A 19610-nucleotide genomic window follows, 5' to 3' on the forward strand; every position below is an offset into this window, starting at 1 on the left:
AGCAATCCTTAGCACTGCAAGGCTCCTGCAGCATGACAGCCTCCGGGCGGGCCAGCAGTGAGGAACTGCGGAGGCTGAGCCGCCAAGGACCGCTGCTCCTGACTCCTCCCTGACGCTTGGTTCTTCAGGATTTCTGGCCGCCTTTCCTCACACACCCATCAGGCAGTACTGCAAAGGGCTGCTGAGAAACCTTCTCTGAAGAACTACCTACCTGTGAAAGCTCTGGAGTTGAAATAAAACCGATCCCTAACCCCCTCGCCATCCAGATTGTGATTAATAATTTTTCCCCTTGAAAGCACTACACATTGCCAGGCAGGCAAGCTGTGCCAGATGGTCCGAGCACACACAGAGAGCTGGAACAAGTAAGTGACTGCATAAAAACTCACAGATAAAAGGAAGAGCAAAGATGCATACCAGGCTTTTAATCAAAGAACCTGCTGAAAAATAAAGTACATGGTATTTAACCCATTAACAAGCACTGCAGTTCCAAGAGCTGTGCAACATCACATAGTAAAAGAGGAACCTCTTGGTCTGCAAGAGACTTCACCCTTTGCACAGGGATGGGACAAGCGAACAACAGAACTGGGTGTCACTCTCTGTGAGGGTCTCTTTTGAGACACGCAGCCAGTGGAGAGCAGGGTCTCCACGGGCACTGAGGAAAGCAATGCAATGATTCAGTTGCCTGCTCTGGCATTGTTGGACCATGCAATAGCCTCCAGCTGGTGACTGCATCCCTTTCAGCAATGTGGCTCAGATAGCAACAGCTGGCAAAGGGACCGCGTGGCCGGCGAGAGAGAGAAGGGCTAGTCTGCCATTAGCACAGTGTTAGATTGGTTTAAACCAATTACCAAACCATGCCCTTGTTCTTATTACAATAGCAGAGTTTCAGCAATAGAGTATCAGGATGCAGGTCTGTGCAGGCAGTGTTGCAGGGTTCGAACTAGGCAAGAGCATCACACCACGTCTGGGATGACAGGTAGTCACTGAAGAAGCTAGTGGCTACTGCTCACCTGTGGGCCTTTGACAGAAATGGTTCAAATCCAAGAAGGCACCTCTGTGTTAACAAAATAGTCATTCTTTGGCTTAAGAGTGTATCATGGTCCAAGTCAGTTCTTCAGATAGAACATTTTAAATCTCATATGCAAATGTTAGGTAACACAACTCCTGAGGTTTATATTCAAATGAGCGAAGACAATTAAATTCAAACTATTACCAGCAAACATGCGTGTGGGACTTTGTGCCATACACAGTTTGTGATGAAATATTTGGAAAAATAATTATAAATAATTTGTAACATGATCATTTAGAAAAACCAGAGTATGCGCTCTTAGTTTGCAATAACATAGTTTCTGCTACTGCTTTATCCCGCTTATCCCGCTGTTTCAAAACAGTGTTTCTGCTCTATAGAAAAGCACAAATTTTCAAGAAGAAATTAATTTACTACTATACCAAAGTGCAGATTCAAAGCAACTGAAAGAAAAAATTTCACTGTTTTGGTTTTTTTTTTCCTGGGCTAAGATCCTCTTGCCTTCTATAATTTCAGGAAAGCACAGGGGAAAGACATGCACTAGCTGAAAAGAACATTAGCACTGCTGTTGCTTGCTTTTCAAGTGAAAGTTATTTTTACCTAAAAAGTCCAGGCAGCCCCAAGCACTGCTTAGGGAATTCAAAACACAGAGAATAAATAAGCAAGAGTTACTAAACGGCTACAGAAAGTTACTGCCCAACACAAGCTCTAGCTACAAGCCAAGGCTCTGTAGTCCAGGCACCTAATTCATACCAACCACCAGGTTACTGCAGGTGTCCTCCCCAGCTCCCTGCAGACAGAACACATGCTTTGCTAAAGCGTAAGCATCAAAGCAGCAGGTGATTCCTTGCTCATCACTCCACCTGCACACACCACAGGAAGAATCAGGCCCAAAGAGCTGCACCCCCCTCTCTCCCTATCTACAAAAGGCAGGTGAAACGCTCTGTATCCTTTCCCTCTGGCCAGTTCACCCAGCAGGTAGTAGTGGCGAGCAGTAGTTGTCTGTACTGCTGTGCTCCCCCAGCACTGCTGCATCTCACTGAGCCACGTGGGACCTGTGATTGCAACGGGGAAGGGAGGCAGGATGAGCAGTGGTGGCTATACTGGGAGATGGGTTTAGGGCAGTGGGAAGAACAGCCTTTAAAGGGAACAGTGCATAATGCAGTGATTAAATGCATTACATCCTGCATAACCTACCATATACACGGTCTGCTAAAGAAACCAGCCCTTTAGCTCAGGCATTAGCTTCCCAGGCGTTCTCTTTGAATGTGCTCGATGACGACTGTCTACGCAGCACCAGCTCTGAGGCACTGAAATACTCTCCCTTTAACCGCCGCTGAGCTCATGAGCAACGCAACGTCTGGTTGTAGGGACGCGCTTGGTGTACAGTAGCCACCATGAATTAAATTAGTGCAGAGAAAGACCAATCGATTTGTTTCTTGTTCTCCAGCTGGGTCTTGCACTGCTATAAACACAGCGACCCTTCCAGTGCCCCTTCTGCAAGCACCAAGATACCACCACCAGCACACAGCATTGCTTCAGTGGCCAGCCACCAAGGAGCAGATTTCACACAGCTGAGAACAGTCAGAACCAGCTGGAATACATTTTTAATCCCTGGAACACTTCATGAGGCCTCACATGTGGCTCTTCTGTTGCAAGAAATGACAGAAATGTAGATGTTTGAAGGATATCCATTTCCCTTGCAACTCTGGGCTTGCCCATTGCTTTCATTTGATGATGCCTGAGGCTTTTAGCTTGATCAAACCACTTATCATCATTATCATGGATAGCAGACAAAATTTATGCCGCCTTTAGTCAGAAAATATTTTAAACAGAAAATGTTTATCGGCATTTTCTACTAGAGCCTATTTTAGTGACGCATAGCAGATGCTATTTTGTGTATTGTTATTAAACAGAGAGTTTGAATCCCATGGTACAAAACACTACATGCTACCCATATTTTTGAATTCTCAGTTCCAGAATCCATTTCCTAAATGGAGATATGGGTTGCAGAACACTTTCAGTTTGTCAGGACAGAATATTAAGGTCTTTCTGTGAACAAATTTCTCCTCCTTTGTGCCTGGCAGAGACATTAGAACCCGCTGGATCATTGCCATCCTCTGTCTTTCTCAGCAGGTTGAACAACATGAACACAGCTTGTAAATAAACAAACCCCAATAGGATAACACTTTGCAGAAAAACTCACCAGTAAATGTGAAATTGCAAAAACCATGTGGGTGTGCACATACATTTTCATAAGCAAAAACTCCTCACATGCCTGTGGGCGGCTGCACACACTCACACATGCAAGCACTCACGTGGGCTCTGAAGGGAAGGTCTGACTTACGAACTGCTGCTCCACTGAACTCTGCTCTTACACTGGGCTATTACCAGCAAGAAACAGGATCAGCTTTCAGTAAAAACAAGGTTTATGTTACTCTTGTCCAAAAGGCAAATATTTTGTTCTCTCTTTCCTCCCAGGAGACTGAGAGGCTAAATTCATTAAGGATTGTGAGATCAATGGATATTATAAGGAAGAATAAAAACGAACCTTAATGAAATCTGTTGTAAAATGTTTTGCCTCTATAAATGTATCTATATACAAATAAGTGTTGACTAAATGTAAACATCAACAAACAAGTGATTAATCAAGCTTAGTTTCACACACCTAGTGCTGAATTAACTGATAGAAAAATGTGAAAAATAAAATGAGCACTTTCCGCACGCTTTCATCAGAGCTTCTCACAAAAATTTTGCAGGAGTATTTGCATAAGAAGTGGAAACTTTTGTTTTATAGACCGATATCAGCTCTATTATCATTTTGTTACATTTAGCAATATTTGGTAATATTCAGCTCCAGCTGTAAGCTGTTCATGACGATCACTTAGGAGAGCCTTATCATAGTGTCTGAGGTTAGTAGAGAGGCTAAAATGAACTCATCAGTTGAGAATGAAATTAATTTTATTTTTACCTTAGCTAATGATACAAGCAAATCAGTGGTATTTAAATAAGCACAAATAATTAAGTTGTTCACCTTTAATTCATGCATAGCTGAATGGAAGTAACTTGCTCCAGTAACTTGCCTCATAACCAAAACAGTAACCCACCTCAATTCAGAATAAAAAACATTTAGCCTAAGGTACATATCTGAATCTCACGGAAATCAATTTGACTTAACTGCCTGCTTAAAGTGTCCTGCCCTTAAGTGTTCCCTTGAAGTCTACATGGATCTCAAACTACCTAATGAGAAAGATGGGGACAAATACAGAAACTGAGCTTCTTAGCGTATTATTATGTTCCTGTATTCCATGTTTAGCAACAGTTTATTACAGGAATGACTGCAGTTTTGTGGAGTGTATGGGAGAGGGAGATGACAGCGCAGCGCCAGGAAACCATAGCAGAGCTGGCCCATGCGGCAGCCCTCGCTCCAGCCTCTCCCTGCTCCCTGTCCCAGCCACAGCATCGCCGTGCAGCACGGCGCTCTCTGCCGCTCCACGCCACCCCACCAATTTTACTTATCTACGAGGGGATTTGTGTTACTGGTGAAATAAAACAGTGCTGCAGCAACTACAGCATTTGACACCGTGAATAAATAATAATGCGAAAGTATTTCATGCACGTTCAACCTTTCTGAAAGCGATTTTTAGCATCTGGGAAAGAAGATGTTTTTTAAATAAAAGCAAAAATCCTTTGAAGCTGCAATATACTTTCCAAAGCACTTGAAAATTCGAAAAAGCCCACTGTAAAAGTAGCCCACACAGCTTTACTGTGGTCCTGATATGCATGCACATAAAAATGCATCTTTACTTACATGAGCACTTCCCTTCCCCCCACCCCACCAAAAAACACAGCAAAATTACTAGTATTTAAAAAAAAGTTCAGTTATCTTCATTATAGTTTTATTGCTAGGCAAAAGAAAACTGACTGTCCCGGAAGCAAGGGACAGGTTGACTTTTTACCTGAGACCATTCTGTGGCCCAGCTAAGGCCACCCGCTGGGGAGGTCTATGCTAGAGAATTCCATCAACTCTGGAAAAATGAGGCTATTCCTTGTATTTCACACCAAGCATATGTAAGAGCATTGTTCATTAGCATTCACCTAATCATCTCAGATGATTTATTGCACTGTTATAAAAATAGAAACCTTTAGATTTGTCCTGAAGTTTCATATTAAAATTGCTGCAAGAGTCTTATTTGCCTGTGCTAGCAAAGAACTGCTTCATCAGCTGCACCTGTGGCTGGGAAAGGTGACATCCAGTGGCCTAATACCACTCTCTGGAGACTTGTTTTTTCATGAGTGCATAACCTTGCTTCTTATTCAAAAGTTGAATCACAACTGAATTCTCAATCTTTCTCTTCCCAGAAAAGCCCCATGAATCTGCAATGTGAAATTCAGAGAAAACCCAAGACAGGAGAAAGACAGATGTATTTATCATGCACAGATGATGTAGGAAGGAGACAAAAAATATTGTCATCAGTGCCTTACTGACTGCAAAATAAGCGAACAGTAATTAATCAGCAGGAGTACACGCTGAGAGGAAATATTGATTGGATTTGGAGAAACTTCAGTTTCCTGAAGGAACTGTTCCCTGCAAAGGTAACCAGGAAAGTTTCTGTAAATTAGAATGGCAACCAGCCAGCCTGCAGCCAGTTTGAGTGTCGTTTCAGGCAATCCAGAAAAATATACACCAGATGCACGTTGGTTTCTAAAAAGTAATTTAAATACATCAGTAAATCAATGGCATTGACAGTTTGACGGACTATGATGGAGGAGTCTTCCTCTGAAATATTATCTTTAAAATCTGAAAAGCTCTGGCAACTGAGTTGTTACAACTTTATCATATTTTTATCTTTCTTATCTTTTTCAACATCTTCTAGTGTTTGATTATTTCAGCTTGTATCAACATGGATTTCTCTCCTGCTGAATTGGCCCCCAACCCCTCAGGACTCCCTGCCGTCCCATCAGCGTGAGGAGGAGGAAAGGCTTTCGTCTTTTTTGCGTCATGGAGGGGCAGGAGATGTCAGTAACAGGACTGAGGAGCAGCTCTGCTCTGACGAGGTTTGAGTATCTGTCAGAAAGGAGCTGGTTGCCTCTATTGAGTAGAAGCAGCAACTTATTTCTGTCCTTTTACCTGACTGGTATGCCGAGAGACGTTAGCCACCCTCACCATAAAAGAATGAAACAGCAGTAGAATTAAAAAAACATAAAGAAAAGAATGTTTTCTGCCCCAGGAAGAACATCACAGGGTCACGCAAAATGATCACATCTTTCAGCACCAGGCCACCACCCCTTTGAAGGCCTGACCACAAGCAAACCCAAGTATTGCCATGGGAAGGGGTCACAATTCTCCAGCAGAGGCTGTGACTCTCTTCATCCCGTCAGCCCCGAGTATATTCATGATGAGACTTGTGTCAGATTGGGCTTGGCCATTCCAAAGGATTTAATTAGCAGTTAAAGAAACAACAATCTGCCTGGTTTAAGCACATTTGGAGAGTTACCTTGCTGTCTTCCTCAGTAATAAACTGTTCTTGGCTAAGGTCATCTTTCATCTGCACAGTAAATAAAACTGTCAACTAAAGTTGAATTTCTGCTTCTCATCAGTCAAGCAATACAATAAAACTTCGAGCAGTGTATTTAGACAATGATTTTGAGAGAGAAGGCAAACCTTAAGGAAGTTTTAGTATAATCATTTCCTCTCAGTTGATCAACATAACAGACACAGTAATTTAGCTGGGGAAATGTGATATTAAAGCTTACAAGCCTGATAATCAGATTGCCTTTAGAGACAAAAATCAAGCTGGTTTTCCAGACCTCACTATAACCATTTATTAAATACTTACCATCTCTTCACTAAACATCTAAAGAATATTTAAGCAAAAACCCAGCGGTTTCAAGAAAAAACAACCTCCTCTAGCTTGCCTATTTAATTCTAGTTCTATCATGTAGGAAATTTTACTGCTGTCAAGCAACATTTCTCATCTTTGTAAGAAGGAATTCAACTGGAAATATTAAAATATTTTCAACATTCTGATTATTCTTATCTGGAGGAAGATAAATTATTATATGCATGCATGTAGTAAATGCAGTTGCCAGAAAAAATAGGGTTTATTCCCACCATACCTGCAATACATCAACCACTACATCAAAATATTTCTCTTTCCAAAACAATTAGCCTAATTTGTACTGAGCTCACCCAGACTTTCACAGTACTACTCTGCTGCAGATTATTACTTGCCTAAAATATGATGCTTACATTTCTCCAGTACATTAACGAATAGTATTGTTTGAGAGAGCAAAAACAGATAGAAATATTATACCTTTTACTCTGTGATTCTCGCAAACACCAGATAATCCTACACCAGTCAAAACACAATGATTCAGGCTGCCAAAACAAGTATTTACTTTTCCCAATATTCTGATAGAGTTTTACATAAACACAAAAGCAAACCTGGTACAGTCTGAAATCAAACTACAGCTCTGCCGCTCGTTTCATGCCCATCCTCTCCCAGCACATTCCACTTATTAAAACCCAGCATGTCGGCAGAGGCTTTATAAAAGAAGATGCATACCTTGATCTCTCCAGGGCTTAGGAGGGTGTGTCTTTTTTATGTTCATATTTTTTAAACAGATGGAATAAAATCTCTGTTTCCCTTACTATAATATAAAGATAGATAATAGCATATGGAAAATGCTAGAAAAACCCTGCTGTCAGGACCACCTCACCATACCTGTTAGCACAAACTAGAATTTACTTCCACGATTGGGAAAATGCATTTATTTTTCTTTATGCATGAATCCACCCTCACAATCAGTCAATGGATCTTCCATTAGTCCTAGTTGTCTTTTGGGGAAGATCAGCTGCCCATCAGCTTCAGGGGCCTCTCTCTTTCTGTCCTGCAGCTCCATGTTGGAGCCCTCTGCCTGGGCAGCCATGGGGGCATGCATGTTGACTCGGGGTACTGAGATCTCCAACAAACCACCATCCAGAATAACTGCATTTAGGAGACTATGTCCCTGTATAAATTCATTACCAGAATAACTAAAGCTAGAGCAAGTTTGCCCCCGAAGTCTCAAATGACTAAACAAGATCACCTTCTCAGGCAGCACCTTGGGCACGAAGAGCTCTTCACATCTGCGTGGAGACGGGAGGTGTGAAGAGTCCCCCTAGCACTGCACTGCAGGAGGTCCCCTGCACCCACCTGGGATTTTCTGCTCCACAGACCAAGCCCCACTTCTGCAAGTGAGAGTCTGGGGAGTTTTCCCTAACAGCAGCATCCAAAGGGACCCACCAACTGTGGGAGTAAATCCCAAAGCCCTTGTGTCGTGTGAGGTCCGGCATGACCACTGCCCAGAACAAGTCCCAAGTCCTTGAAATGACGACTGACCCACCCAACTCCTAGTTCATGGAGCTTTCACTTTCTTGACCTCCTGTTTCACTGGGGAGAGAACAGTTTGTCCTATTTCTTGTGAAAAGAGTGCCAGAGATAGGAATATTTATAAGGAATTTGTATCTATCTATCCAAACCCAAACATTCAAAAATCATGACTCACAATCCTCTCCCAAATCATAGGATTAAATTAACATATCATGGGATTTTGAAAGATGCTGTCTTAAAAATTATGGAATACTATATACTTTGTGTTACTCATTACTTTAAAATACTTACACAGTCAGAAACTACAAAGTATTTATCAACAGTTAAAAGAGCCAGAAGCTCACCTAGGGGAAAGAAAAAAAAAATAATCATCACATATTCATAAGATTCCTGGAGACTGGACCTTTAAAAATAGTCCAAGCGTTACAATTCATCACATGTAAATTTATGGGACTTGGCAACAATGCAGTTGTCTCCAGGGATGGTGGAAGAGGAGGAGTGCTCTTGGTTAACTCTTTTTTTTTTTTTTTTTAATAGATACAGCATGCTGAAAGTGCCCTACTAAGTATTTCCTAACTAAGACCATTGATTAATTTAGAGCACTATGGAAACACGCAGCGCAGCGTGCTTATCAATGCCCAGTCACTAAATATTTTGACGTTTGTTAACCAAAACTAGATGCATTCTGGAAAAAGACAAACTGGAAAATAAAATTACAATTCTTGAAAGCATGTCCTTTCCATGCTTGTTGCATAGAGCAAATCAGAGGTGCAAAGCCAGGTTTAATAAAAAGTAGAGGAGAACAGACCCGTTTTGGAGTGGCTGTTCACTTTTTTTGTTAAAGGCAAAGAGAATTTCATGGGAAAAAAACCATGTACAGTATATCAGGTTTTTTTCCAAAATAAAAACTAATCTTTAATCAATTTTACAAATCAAAAGATGGTGGATGGAAGGGAAGATCACTACTCTTTGCATTTTTTCCTTATTTTAAAATTTGAAATATGAAAAATCATGACTATTCCTACCTACCACCGACACCTGCTGTTCCAGACATGCTTAGTTCTACATCTCAGCCTGGCCTGCACAAGTTCAGCCTCGCTTTTGCTTTTTAATCCCACCGTGCTGGCTGATGGCTATTATTACTTTGTGCCTTTGTACCAGAGCCTACAAACTTCAGTCCTTACGCAAGCACACAGCGCAGGTGAGGTGACAGATGCAGAAGTCTGGTGCCATCACACACCGCATGTAGCTTTGCTGCCAGTCACAGTGGGCAGCCCACGAGCAGCCCCGCCGTCAGCTCCACGAGAAGCCATGCAGCATGGTGCTGCATCTCAGAGGTGTTTTCAGATACTGCTGTCGGAGCCTTCCTCTAGCAGGTACCACATGCCAATAACTGGAGCTGATCTACAATTTATGCTTTTCTGTGTACCAGACTCCTACTCCTGAGGAATATTTACCATCCAAAAACAAAAATACCGCCATAAGGTGTGAATAAAATCAAGCCTCTTTTGTTTAAGAGGAAATACAGTGACTGGCTGATATTTTCCAACACTGCAATAATTTCATAAACATCTACTAACAGAGCAACTTCCATCCTATGATTCTGGGATTGTGGCGCTCAGACTCCCGTGTCCCCCATCTCTGCTCCAGAACGAGTACAAAGGCAACCAGAAGAGCCCAACACAGCACTGTATCAGTCATAAAATTCATGGGTCATTTTGATGGCCAAAGGGGAAAAAAAAAGTTAGTTGAATGCTATTGCTTGCTTTTTTTTCCCTCTCCATTCCAACTTGAATGTTGAGAAATTTATATTGTTCACTTGGCCCTAATTTCAGTGCCTCATCTCTGTGACTATCTGTTCCTTCAACCGGTTTCTGGGGATTACAATATGAAAGCACAGAGTAGAATTTTTACAACACGTACCATAGTCTTTGTCTTCTGAAAATTATTAAAATTATTAAAGTGGCATAGTAGAGGGTTATGGATCACTGGGAAGATTTCTATAAAGGACAGTCTAACACACTGCATTATACTTGAAAACGTATTATACGGAAATAAGATAATACTAGGGTATGAGTAGCAAATAACTCTGCAGTTTGGTACACACATTTGGAACAAAAATGTAGTGATTTTGTTGTTTCCACTCAAACGACCCAGTTAATCTCAGTGTTATCATCAGCTGTCAAAACATCCACTTACCAGATTTGCATCCCTTATTTATTCAGAAAAAAAGGTGCAACATCCGAGCAGTTACCACAGAAATAGAAAACACTACACAGAACAGGTGTTTATGTTTAGCTCCTGTTATTCCATCACTGTCTATCACATACTTAGTACGTTAAATACCACACTTGGAAACACATAAATAAATCAAGAAAGTTTGTGTTCATATCTGAAGATACCATTATTTCCCTGTTGGAATTAAATCCAGCCCAGCGAAGACAGTGCAATGAGAAGCCCGTATACCACATCAGCCTTGTGTCCTTGCTGCAGCCTTCTAACACGGCCTTTGCAAAGCCAGCACTGGTACCTGTCCCCAGCGCACACAGGCGCCTCTGCACCGCTGCTCCATCCACCATCCTCTTCCTCCGGTCTGACCTGGGGACTCAGTGGAACACACGACTTTATGCTGGCTAACTCCAGGGCCAAGGAAACTGCTTGAAGCGTACACAGTTCCACCATCCTGGAGATGGTTTTAGCTGCTGCAATGCTTGCTTACCCCAGGTAAAGTGCTCAACTCCTTGCCTACCTTTTCATCCACAGAGGGAGAAGAACACATTTCCATTTTCAAGGATAAAAAAGCCAGAGATAGCAGATCACACTGGCTACGTGCCTTCAGCTACACTTTATACATCAGCTGGCATTAACATCTCTGCCTTACCTTTATGCAGGGTATCCACGTTCTCAATAGGAAGCTGCTTCTTGGCAGCTGCTCTGCGATAGACCACATGTGTTCTGCCTTCTCCTTCCTCCTCCTCCTGGACCCCCTTCTCCAGAGGTTCAATGAAGAACTCGTCCTTGTCTGTGCGAATCATGCCAGCCTGCAGCGACAGGGCAGAGATCGAACATTTTGCGTTACTGCACGTACAGCAGACATTGTAAGTAAACAGTTACAATATGCTTAAGCACACTTTAGTGCTCTCTAGAGAACAATTAGGATGCAGAGAGGAAGCCAGGTGAATTCTTTATTAGAGCAAAATGAAGCATCACTTCCCCAACTTGACAAGAAAGGACAAAAGGTACAACTCTGAACCAAAAGGACTTCTCCTCAAACCACATGAGCCAAGCACAGGTCTAAGAACCTTTCTAGGAAATACACTCCCCACTAAAAAACAGCTACAATGAAAGTTACTATGACCTTAGCTATCTGTCAGGCCCAGACCGCTCCAGTGTTTACTATCTCTGCTAAATAAAGGATCAATTCAGTGCCATAAGCTGGTCCTGATGTGCAGTTCAACAGTCAAAAAACGTAGAGTCAGCCTTTCTGTTCAGAAGCAAGAGGAAAAGTACTACGTCTTAACACGCAGGCAGCTAAGCTTTGTGATTATTTCCCCCTTGACACAAAGGGTTCAGCTGACAAAGTACTCTTTCAAGAATTAGCCACAACTAGTTTTAAAAAAGGTGTCAGTAGTGCATTGCTAAGAAATAAAAACTTATTCAGACTGGATCAGATACTCTGGTATGAAAAAAAGAGAAATTTGCACTTCTACAGAGCACCTCAAAGGAACCAAGCGATTCTCACTGTGTTCAGGGGAAACCCTCATGAAGACTGAAAACTTTAAAAAGAAAAAGTCTTTTCATCATCTTCATGCAGGTGAAACAACTTGGGCACCTGGACCACCTGCATTTGTTGCCTCTTGCAGTTCTGCCCTACTGCAGAAGGTCACAGCAGCCAGTAGCTGGCTTGCAGATATGGTTGGCTTGAATCAATTTTTCTGCATATGTTTGCACATCTGTGTTTGAGAACTTAAACTAACGAACTCTTAGCTTGTAAACAGAAAGTCTTACTATTAACGTGAAAGAAATTGTTTAGATTATTATTGAGAGAAGCCCCAGATCCAACCTTCAGAAGATCCTTCATCATGCTTTTTCCCACTCTTGCCCACTGATGATCCTGGAGTCATTGGACTTTCAAACTGGGCACAGGAGAACATCTTGACACTGTGACACACTTCATCTTGCTATCTAAGCTTCTGGGAGCCTAAATCCTCTGCTGGGTGGAGCCCTACCTCAAGCTTCTAGGAGAACCAATTTGGCTCCTTTGAACCCAGTATCCTCACTTGAAACAAGTATCATCTAAACACTCTTTTCATAACCCAGCACTAAAATTCTCATACAACGCATATTTTTCTTCTACAAGCAGCAAACTATATTCCTGCTGCTATAAATACGGTATGTTCTTTGGTTCCCTCCTTGGAAAACTGTCAGGTTCATTTGTCATGTCTTAACTTACATTAGGCAAGATTTCCAGTCCCAGATTTCATATATATAATGTATACAAAAACAGATTGAAGGGGAAGGATTAAAGAAACAAAATTATATCAAAGCAATTTAAACTGATGCCATCCTGCCTGTATATAGGAAACTGAATTTGAAATCCTGTCCTGTTTCTTCTTATCTAATTTAGATTCTACATCAGACACAAAAAAGGTGAGACAGGCTCAGCAGCTCAAGGAAGCTAAGACAACCAAGAAAATAAGTGCTGAACCCAGAGAGAGAGCAACTGATCTTTTACTGGAAAGCGGAATACATGAAAAATTCAGAATTGATGTTATTCTCCTTTTAATATATATTTTAATTGTATACACACACACTTCTTCTGGATATTAAATATTATATCCAGAAATTTTAGTCTGTTTATGAGAAATGCACAGCTACAGGTCAAGAAGGAACAAGCATTTGCATGCTCAGCTGCACAGAGTACGATGCACATGCCATACATACGCCCAGGAGAAATACACAGAGCGCTTGACTGTCATGTGAAAAAAAAAATGTGATTTTGCTTTTTGCGAGTAAGCTACATGGTTGCGCACATGTTCATATGTGTTTCTGGATTTATTAAACCCACTGTTAACTAGGCAGCTAATGCCAGATCTTAGTTTAAAATGCAGACGATACTTCAGGATCCTGGGGCAAACGCTGCTGTACGCTGTATGCAGCAGATGGGAGTTTGGAAGAATTTAGATCTTCTGAGAAAATTAACAAACAGGCAACTTCTACAATCAATAGTTGAACTGATTAGACAGAAGAACAACTTTTATAGGTGACCTTTAGCTTCCAGGGCATGATGGCCTTTTGGAAAAGAAATCATCTGGTCAGAGTGAAGATTGCCCCCTGAGAAGATGAAGGCAACACCCTGGGACAGACTGCAAGACTAAACGAAAGAGAAATACAAATGCTGATTCCCAAGACACAAAACCAGTGGTCAAATGCTAATGTTTCCTGCAGATCATTGTGCCTGGTGCTGGCCCTTTTGCATGCAGGGAGATTCATGTGGCACTGAATACTGCCAAACAGCAGGCCATCCATCAGGTGCTCTTATTTCACACTCTGCTTCTCGGATAGACATGACACCAGGCTGTACATCTCCACGGCAGTATCCTCCCTAATCCTGTTGGAGTGTAGAAAGGAAGGAATTTAACCTTGAAACATGGCTGAATATTTCTTTTTGTCATTTTAATCTTGGACTAAAGTAACTTTGTCTCTTGCACTGGAATTTCTCTTTCCTTAAGTCCTGAGAGACACATGAATTATTTTTGGTCAGAATTACTAAGAAAGAGTTAGTGTGTGTTTGAATTATGAAAGAATTATATATTTTTATATATTGTATAACCTACACAGTCTTTGATTTAGCCAACATAGTCTCATGAAATAAAATAAGAAAAAATGGCTGTTTAAGACTTTAAGAAGAAAATTCATTTAGATGGCAAGGCAGAGTTCCTACAGCAATCCACAGTTCAAGCCATCTGCCTAATAATATACCCACAGTTATAAATGATTTATTAAGAAATATGTGGGGCTCCTGAATGTCTCCACCACACATTTCCTTGCTGCTCTAAGCCAGACATTTAACCTCTTTACTTCCATTTCTCCACCTCTGAACCAGCATAACAACAGTCTTCCAGGATAATTACAAGGGCTGATTTGTTATTTTTTTGCCAAGTGCTTTGAACATGAAAAGCTCAACATGAATTGCCTAATGCTTTTTTTCTGATACTACTCAGAACACCCTCAAAAAGCCACCAGGAAAGGGAGATTGCTTTTAGTCATCAACTCAACACCAGTGTTGCACACAGCCAAACAAGCAACATAAAGGCATTGCTCCAGCAGCACGGGTTTGCTCATGCCCTTCACCCATCAGTCCTGTTCTTATCCATGGATGCCATCACCCTTGTGCCAGCCTGTCATGCCAAGACAACTGTCAGACAACCACCAAGTTTATGATGACAACAGAGAGCATTAAAGTTGCTGTGATTTCCTGGAGAATGTCTCTGGATGACTGAAACAGAAATGTCATGTTGTTTGAGCAAACTATGCCTTCCCTTCAACATAGATTAGACTAGAAGGACTTCAGAAAATTCTTGGGCCATCGTCTGGACATTTACACCACGGCATGCAAAAGCAGAATTAAGCCTTTCAATTACCAGTTTCCCCAAGTTCTGAACAGAAGAACAGTAGTTGCTTTCATGAACTAAGAGCTCAAAAGTAACTGCTAGCAACAGCATTTTTCTATCCTGTACTGCTCATTGCCCATCCCAGGACTGCTGTACTTCCAGGAGTTACGGATTAGCAGTGCCTCCCTGGCACTACCACCCTGCAGCCACATGTGCTGTGTAATTCAGAACTAGGTGTGGGACTGAGCATCTCCGTGGAAAGGACTTCCAATTCTGGAAAAAAAGCTGAGCTAACTGTTACCTCTTCCCTTCCTCTTCCAGGACTTTTTACTTGAAACTAAAGTGAATATGGGAATATTGACAAATAACGATGGCAGCAGCGACTGTGTCCTGTGCCTAATAAAAACATAATTTAGTTGAAAAAGTGTTTGCCTTTGGAATGCACCAAACTGTAGCAAAGAGCCTATAATATCCCACTATTTCCCAAAGCGGGACACCCCCAGGCCTTCCTTCTAAGAGTTTTTAGATCCCAGCTGCAAATTACTCAAGTCAAGCGCTGCTTAGCACTCATTAATATGCACTAAAGACTAGAGCAGAAGACACTTAATCAAAAGGAAATTGCAGTTCAGAGAATCAAAACCTCTGCTAAGGTTCACAAGGCGGTTATTTAGAAGTGAAAGCCACACAGGAAAAAATTCACAAGGAAGGCAGAGAGTGACTGTCCTGTCTAATTAAGACAAGAATTACATCGATAAGCCACAAATTAGTCCATTGCAATACACAGGGCTGGGGTTTAGAGCTCCACTAATCTCTTTTGGGGGTAACAGGGCTCCTGCACGTCCCTGAAGACCTGCTTCCAAGGCTTTCAAGGACCACAGGATCTACAGATACTGGCAATGGCAGTGGCCACGTGGAACCTTCTCTACCACTCGAGCTTGACAAGGCAAGTCCACCGTACCATCAGGTCACCATCTCCACTTGGGGCTTTCTGCCCAAGGTAATTACACTAGTCCCATCCACCATGATGGAGACCTCCTCTCCAGCCCAGGAGACCTACCAACAGGTTGCCACCCCTTCACAGAGCTCAGCTGAAAAGCAGGTCTCTTCTCCAGTCTCCTTAACATCCCCAAACATAAACCCTCTTGCATTTCTAAAGACATTCTTTCAAAATCTAATTTGACAGAAAAACCGCCTGGCATATTTAGATCTACAGAAAACTCCAGGTTTTAGAGCGTTAGCTCCTGTGGATAATTAAATGTCTCGCTGGCTCTGCACTTGGTGAGCGACTTAATTGTCTCCTCATTCCCATTCCCATCACAGCTCCCTGTTCTAGGCTGTAATGAAGTAACCCATCTAGCTGCTGCTTCAGGACTCCAGAGCCTCAGCCCGTCCTGTAACTGCAAGTTTAATTAATGTTGATTTTCTCCCTCATTAGTACAGCTTTACAAAGTTTTTCATTGCCATATAAAGGCAATTTACTTCCCAGTCTCCAAGCACATGATACAGATAGGAAGCTAAAATTAAATGTGAACAAACCTGAAATTAATATAAAAAATCCAAGTACCTGCTTAGTTAATTAAATCAGTAACCTAGAAAAACAGAGTTTTTCAGAAACTCTTAGAAACAGTATTTCTGACAATAGAGAGTGCTCTATTTTTTTGAGTATTTGATTCTGAAAAAGGCAACCAGCCACATGACATACCTGTGCATGAACAAACCCTAAATACAGTCCTGAATTACAGGTGATTTTCTTGAGACAAAAAGGAGGTTCAAACTATCTGATATTTAACCTCAGTGCCTGGGTTAGGAGCCTGCACTCCCTATGATGTCAATGAAGCCTCCAGAGAGGAATTTGCAATATGGGATCCTCCCAACAATCAGTTCACAGAGAAGCAGAGACAGAAGGTTTGCATTTCACTGTATAGTTGCCAAAAAATACTCTGTAGATGATTTGAAAGAGAAAATACTTATATTTGCAGGACAGCATATTGGACAAGGTCTTATTCTATTTTTATATCAATGTGCCTGTACCCTAAATACACAACTGCTATATGTTTGACCAAAACTGGCACTAGTATAGCAGAGAATTTTAAAGCAAATTCCACGTTATTTTTATTTATGATCCTTCTCTAGATCTTAGAACTGGAGGAACATGCTTTTTTCCAAACAGCAACAGATGTGTCCTCCCAACAATGAAGTCAAGTACAGAAATATTATTAGTTCAATTCCGTTAGAATGGACCTGATGCACTAGGAGGTCCGATGACTGGAGCAAGATCACCCAGGAAGTCTGCGGCAGAACTAAGGACATAACACAGACCTTCCAAACTCATCCCTGCCCATACGGGATCTCTCAACATTTTCAGTTTTGCAAAGCATTCATTCCCAATCATACAGTACACTGATTCAGGAACAGACGCGCTTGGTGTTTTACTTCCATTTAGCTTCATTCATATAGGTAACAGTGAAAAAAAAGAGCTTCTTATGTCATATTTGCATTTGATTTTTGAGAACATGCCTGGAACTACTGAAGCATTGCAGAGGAAGAATTGTGCAGTGCTGCAAATTCATCTTTCTTTACAGCGAACGGAGGTACTGAAGGAATTGCAGCAAACATGTGGAACGCGTTGCCACTTATTGTGCTGTATGCTGCTGCAGCCCAAAAGCTACGCTGATTTATTCAGTCCCAGGCTGGATGGGGAAGGGGAGAAAAAGAAAGTTTTTAACTGCGCATATATATTTTTATTACTGTTAGTCTAAGGGAGTATTTTTCAGCTTTTTTTCAAGTCAGTTTGCAATTAAGTTGCTTTATTTTCACATATCCTCAAAAAATTAAGAGGAGAAATAATTGTGTATACACACAGGAATTACATAGACTGACAGAGAGGCAGAGCCTGCTGGGTAACCCTGTGAAAGCTGCATGTTACTTAGGGCCCCATCTGTCCTCTGCAGAATGGGGATACGGTCACATTTTTAATGCACTTTGAGATCTATTAATGAAAAGCGCCATACAATAGCTATTTGTACTAAGAGTGCTTTCATGACAGGCTGCTTTACTACAGTCCTTGTAGCTCAAAGGAGGATGGGTATCCATCCATTCATGCATCTATATGCTTCCACTGCTACCAAAAATAAAGTTTTGTCCCTGGAGCCCAGCTTAGTCACTACACAATTGCAGGTGTGATTAATAATAGCAGCGGGACAAATCTGCAGCTGATACAACCTGAAGTTAAGAGAACTGCATTAGTTTATAGCAGATGGGAATCCGGACCCAAATCTTGCATTTGTATGGTATAACTTATTTTAGAAACTCACAAAAGGGTTTTTTGTGGTTTTTAAGAGACACAATAGTGAGACATACTGTGTCTCATTCTCACTGAACCACCAAGAAAACAGACACAATTAAAGTGATTTCACAAAGCAATGCCAGCAGATTTCAAGACAAGCATCCCGGCCACAGTGCCTGGCTTTTACCAGTGGACAACAGTAAAAAGATTGCTTCTAACTTCTCTGCCTGTACAAGAAAATTACCAAATTCTCACCTCTGTCACTCACTGCCTGCGAGGGCCAGCAGCGGTGCAGGAGAACAGGGCCATGACCCTGAGCACCACTTCCCTTCAGTAAATCTCCTGCCTCTGTCCCCCCACAACCCACCCCACCCTAGCAGCCACTCATCTCTGAATTGTGGTAGATCACAAGAGGTAAAGCTCATTTTCAAAAGGTTTAGGTAATACACAAAAACATGGCTTTCTACTAAATTAATATCTGCAGCAAATACAGAGTACAGCCTGCAAAAGTACAACAGACGCTTTGGAGCAGGCAAATGCAGACCATATTTCTCTGCAGCTGCTATACAGGGAAACAGCATCGCACCTTTGCCAGGTTGGCTTCCACCTTTCGGACGCCTCCACCACCACCACCAGGAACCTCGTTTCCAAAGAGTTCAGTTACAAGAGCTGTTACAATTCTGTAGCTTTTTAAACAGAGACAAGCAGTTCTTTTAACTAAAATAATGCTTAAGCAAGAACATTTTGGGAAGTCTCTAGGTGTGATGTCCACAGGTATGTGTAATTCCAAGTGGGAAAGAGGTGAGTTATTAAATAGCTGTTAAGAATGAAAATGATAAATGTGGCAGATCTTGCAGACTCAGGGGATTGTAAACTTGATTGCTGTTGTTGCAAGCAGGGAATAGTAATTGCAGTTCCCTGCAACAGAGTTTCTCAATTTTAATCTTTCAGGGAGGAAAAGCATGAATATCAAGTCCATGAATTTGCTAACAACAAGATCCAAAAGGATTAACTTTCCCAATTTTAACACAAGAAAACATTTGAAATAAAGCGTTTCTGAGGTCACTTTGACAAAATGCGTAGTTGAGTCCTACCTTCAGCAATAAAAATGAATTGACATTCATGGGGACAGACTTTTTAGCAGGGCCAGTAGCGATAGGACAAGGGGGGATGCTTTTAGACTAAAAGAGGGTAGATTCAGACTGGATATAAGGAAGAAATTTTTTGCAATGAGGGTAGTGAAACACTGGAACAGGTTGCCCAGAGAAGGTGGTAGATGCCCCATCCTTGGAAACATTCAAGGGCAG

General features: G+C 41.6%; 1 protein-coding gene across 3 annotated transcripts in view; it reads right to left on the reverse strand.

The window, feature by feature from the left end:
• ADAMTS2 (ADAM metallopeptidase with thrombospondin type 1 motif 2) overlaps positions 1-19610 on the reverse strand; it is a 195024-nt gene that overhangs the window by 112759 nt on the left and 62655 nt on the right. For all 3 annotated transcript variants that reach the window (XM_087753711.1, XM_087753712.1, XM_087753710.1), the window contains exon 3: positions 11285-11444. In XM_087753711.1, the coding sequence (XP_087609837.1) occupies positions 11285-11444 (160 nt within the window). The remainder of the gene's footprint in view (positions 1-11284; positions 11445-19610) is intronic.

The sequence above is a fragment of the Nipponia nippon genome, unplaced genomic scaffold (assembly GCF_047370975.1).
Source record: "Nipponia nippon isolate SJK-2023a ecotype South Korea unplaced genomic scaffold, ASM4737097v1 scaffold_17, whole genome shotgun sequence".
Taxonomy (NCBI): Eukaryota; Metazoa; Chordata; class Aves; order Pelecaniformes; family Threskiornithidae; genus Nipponia; species Nipponia nippon.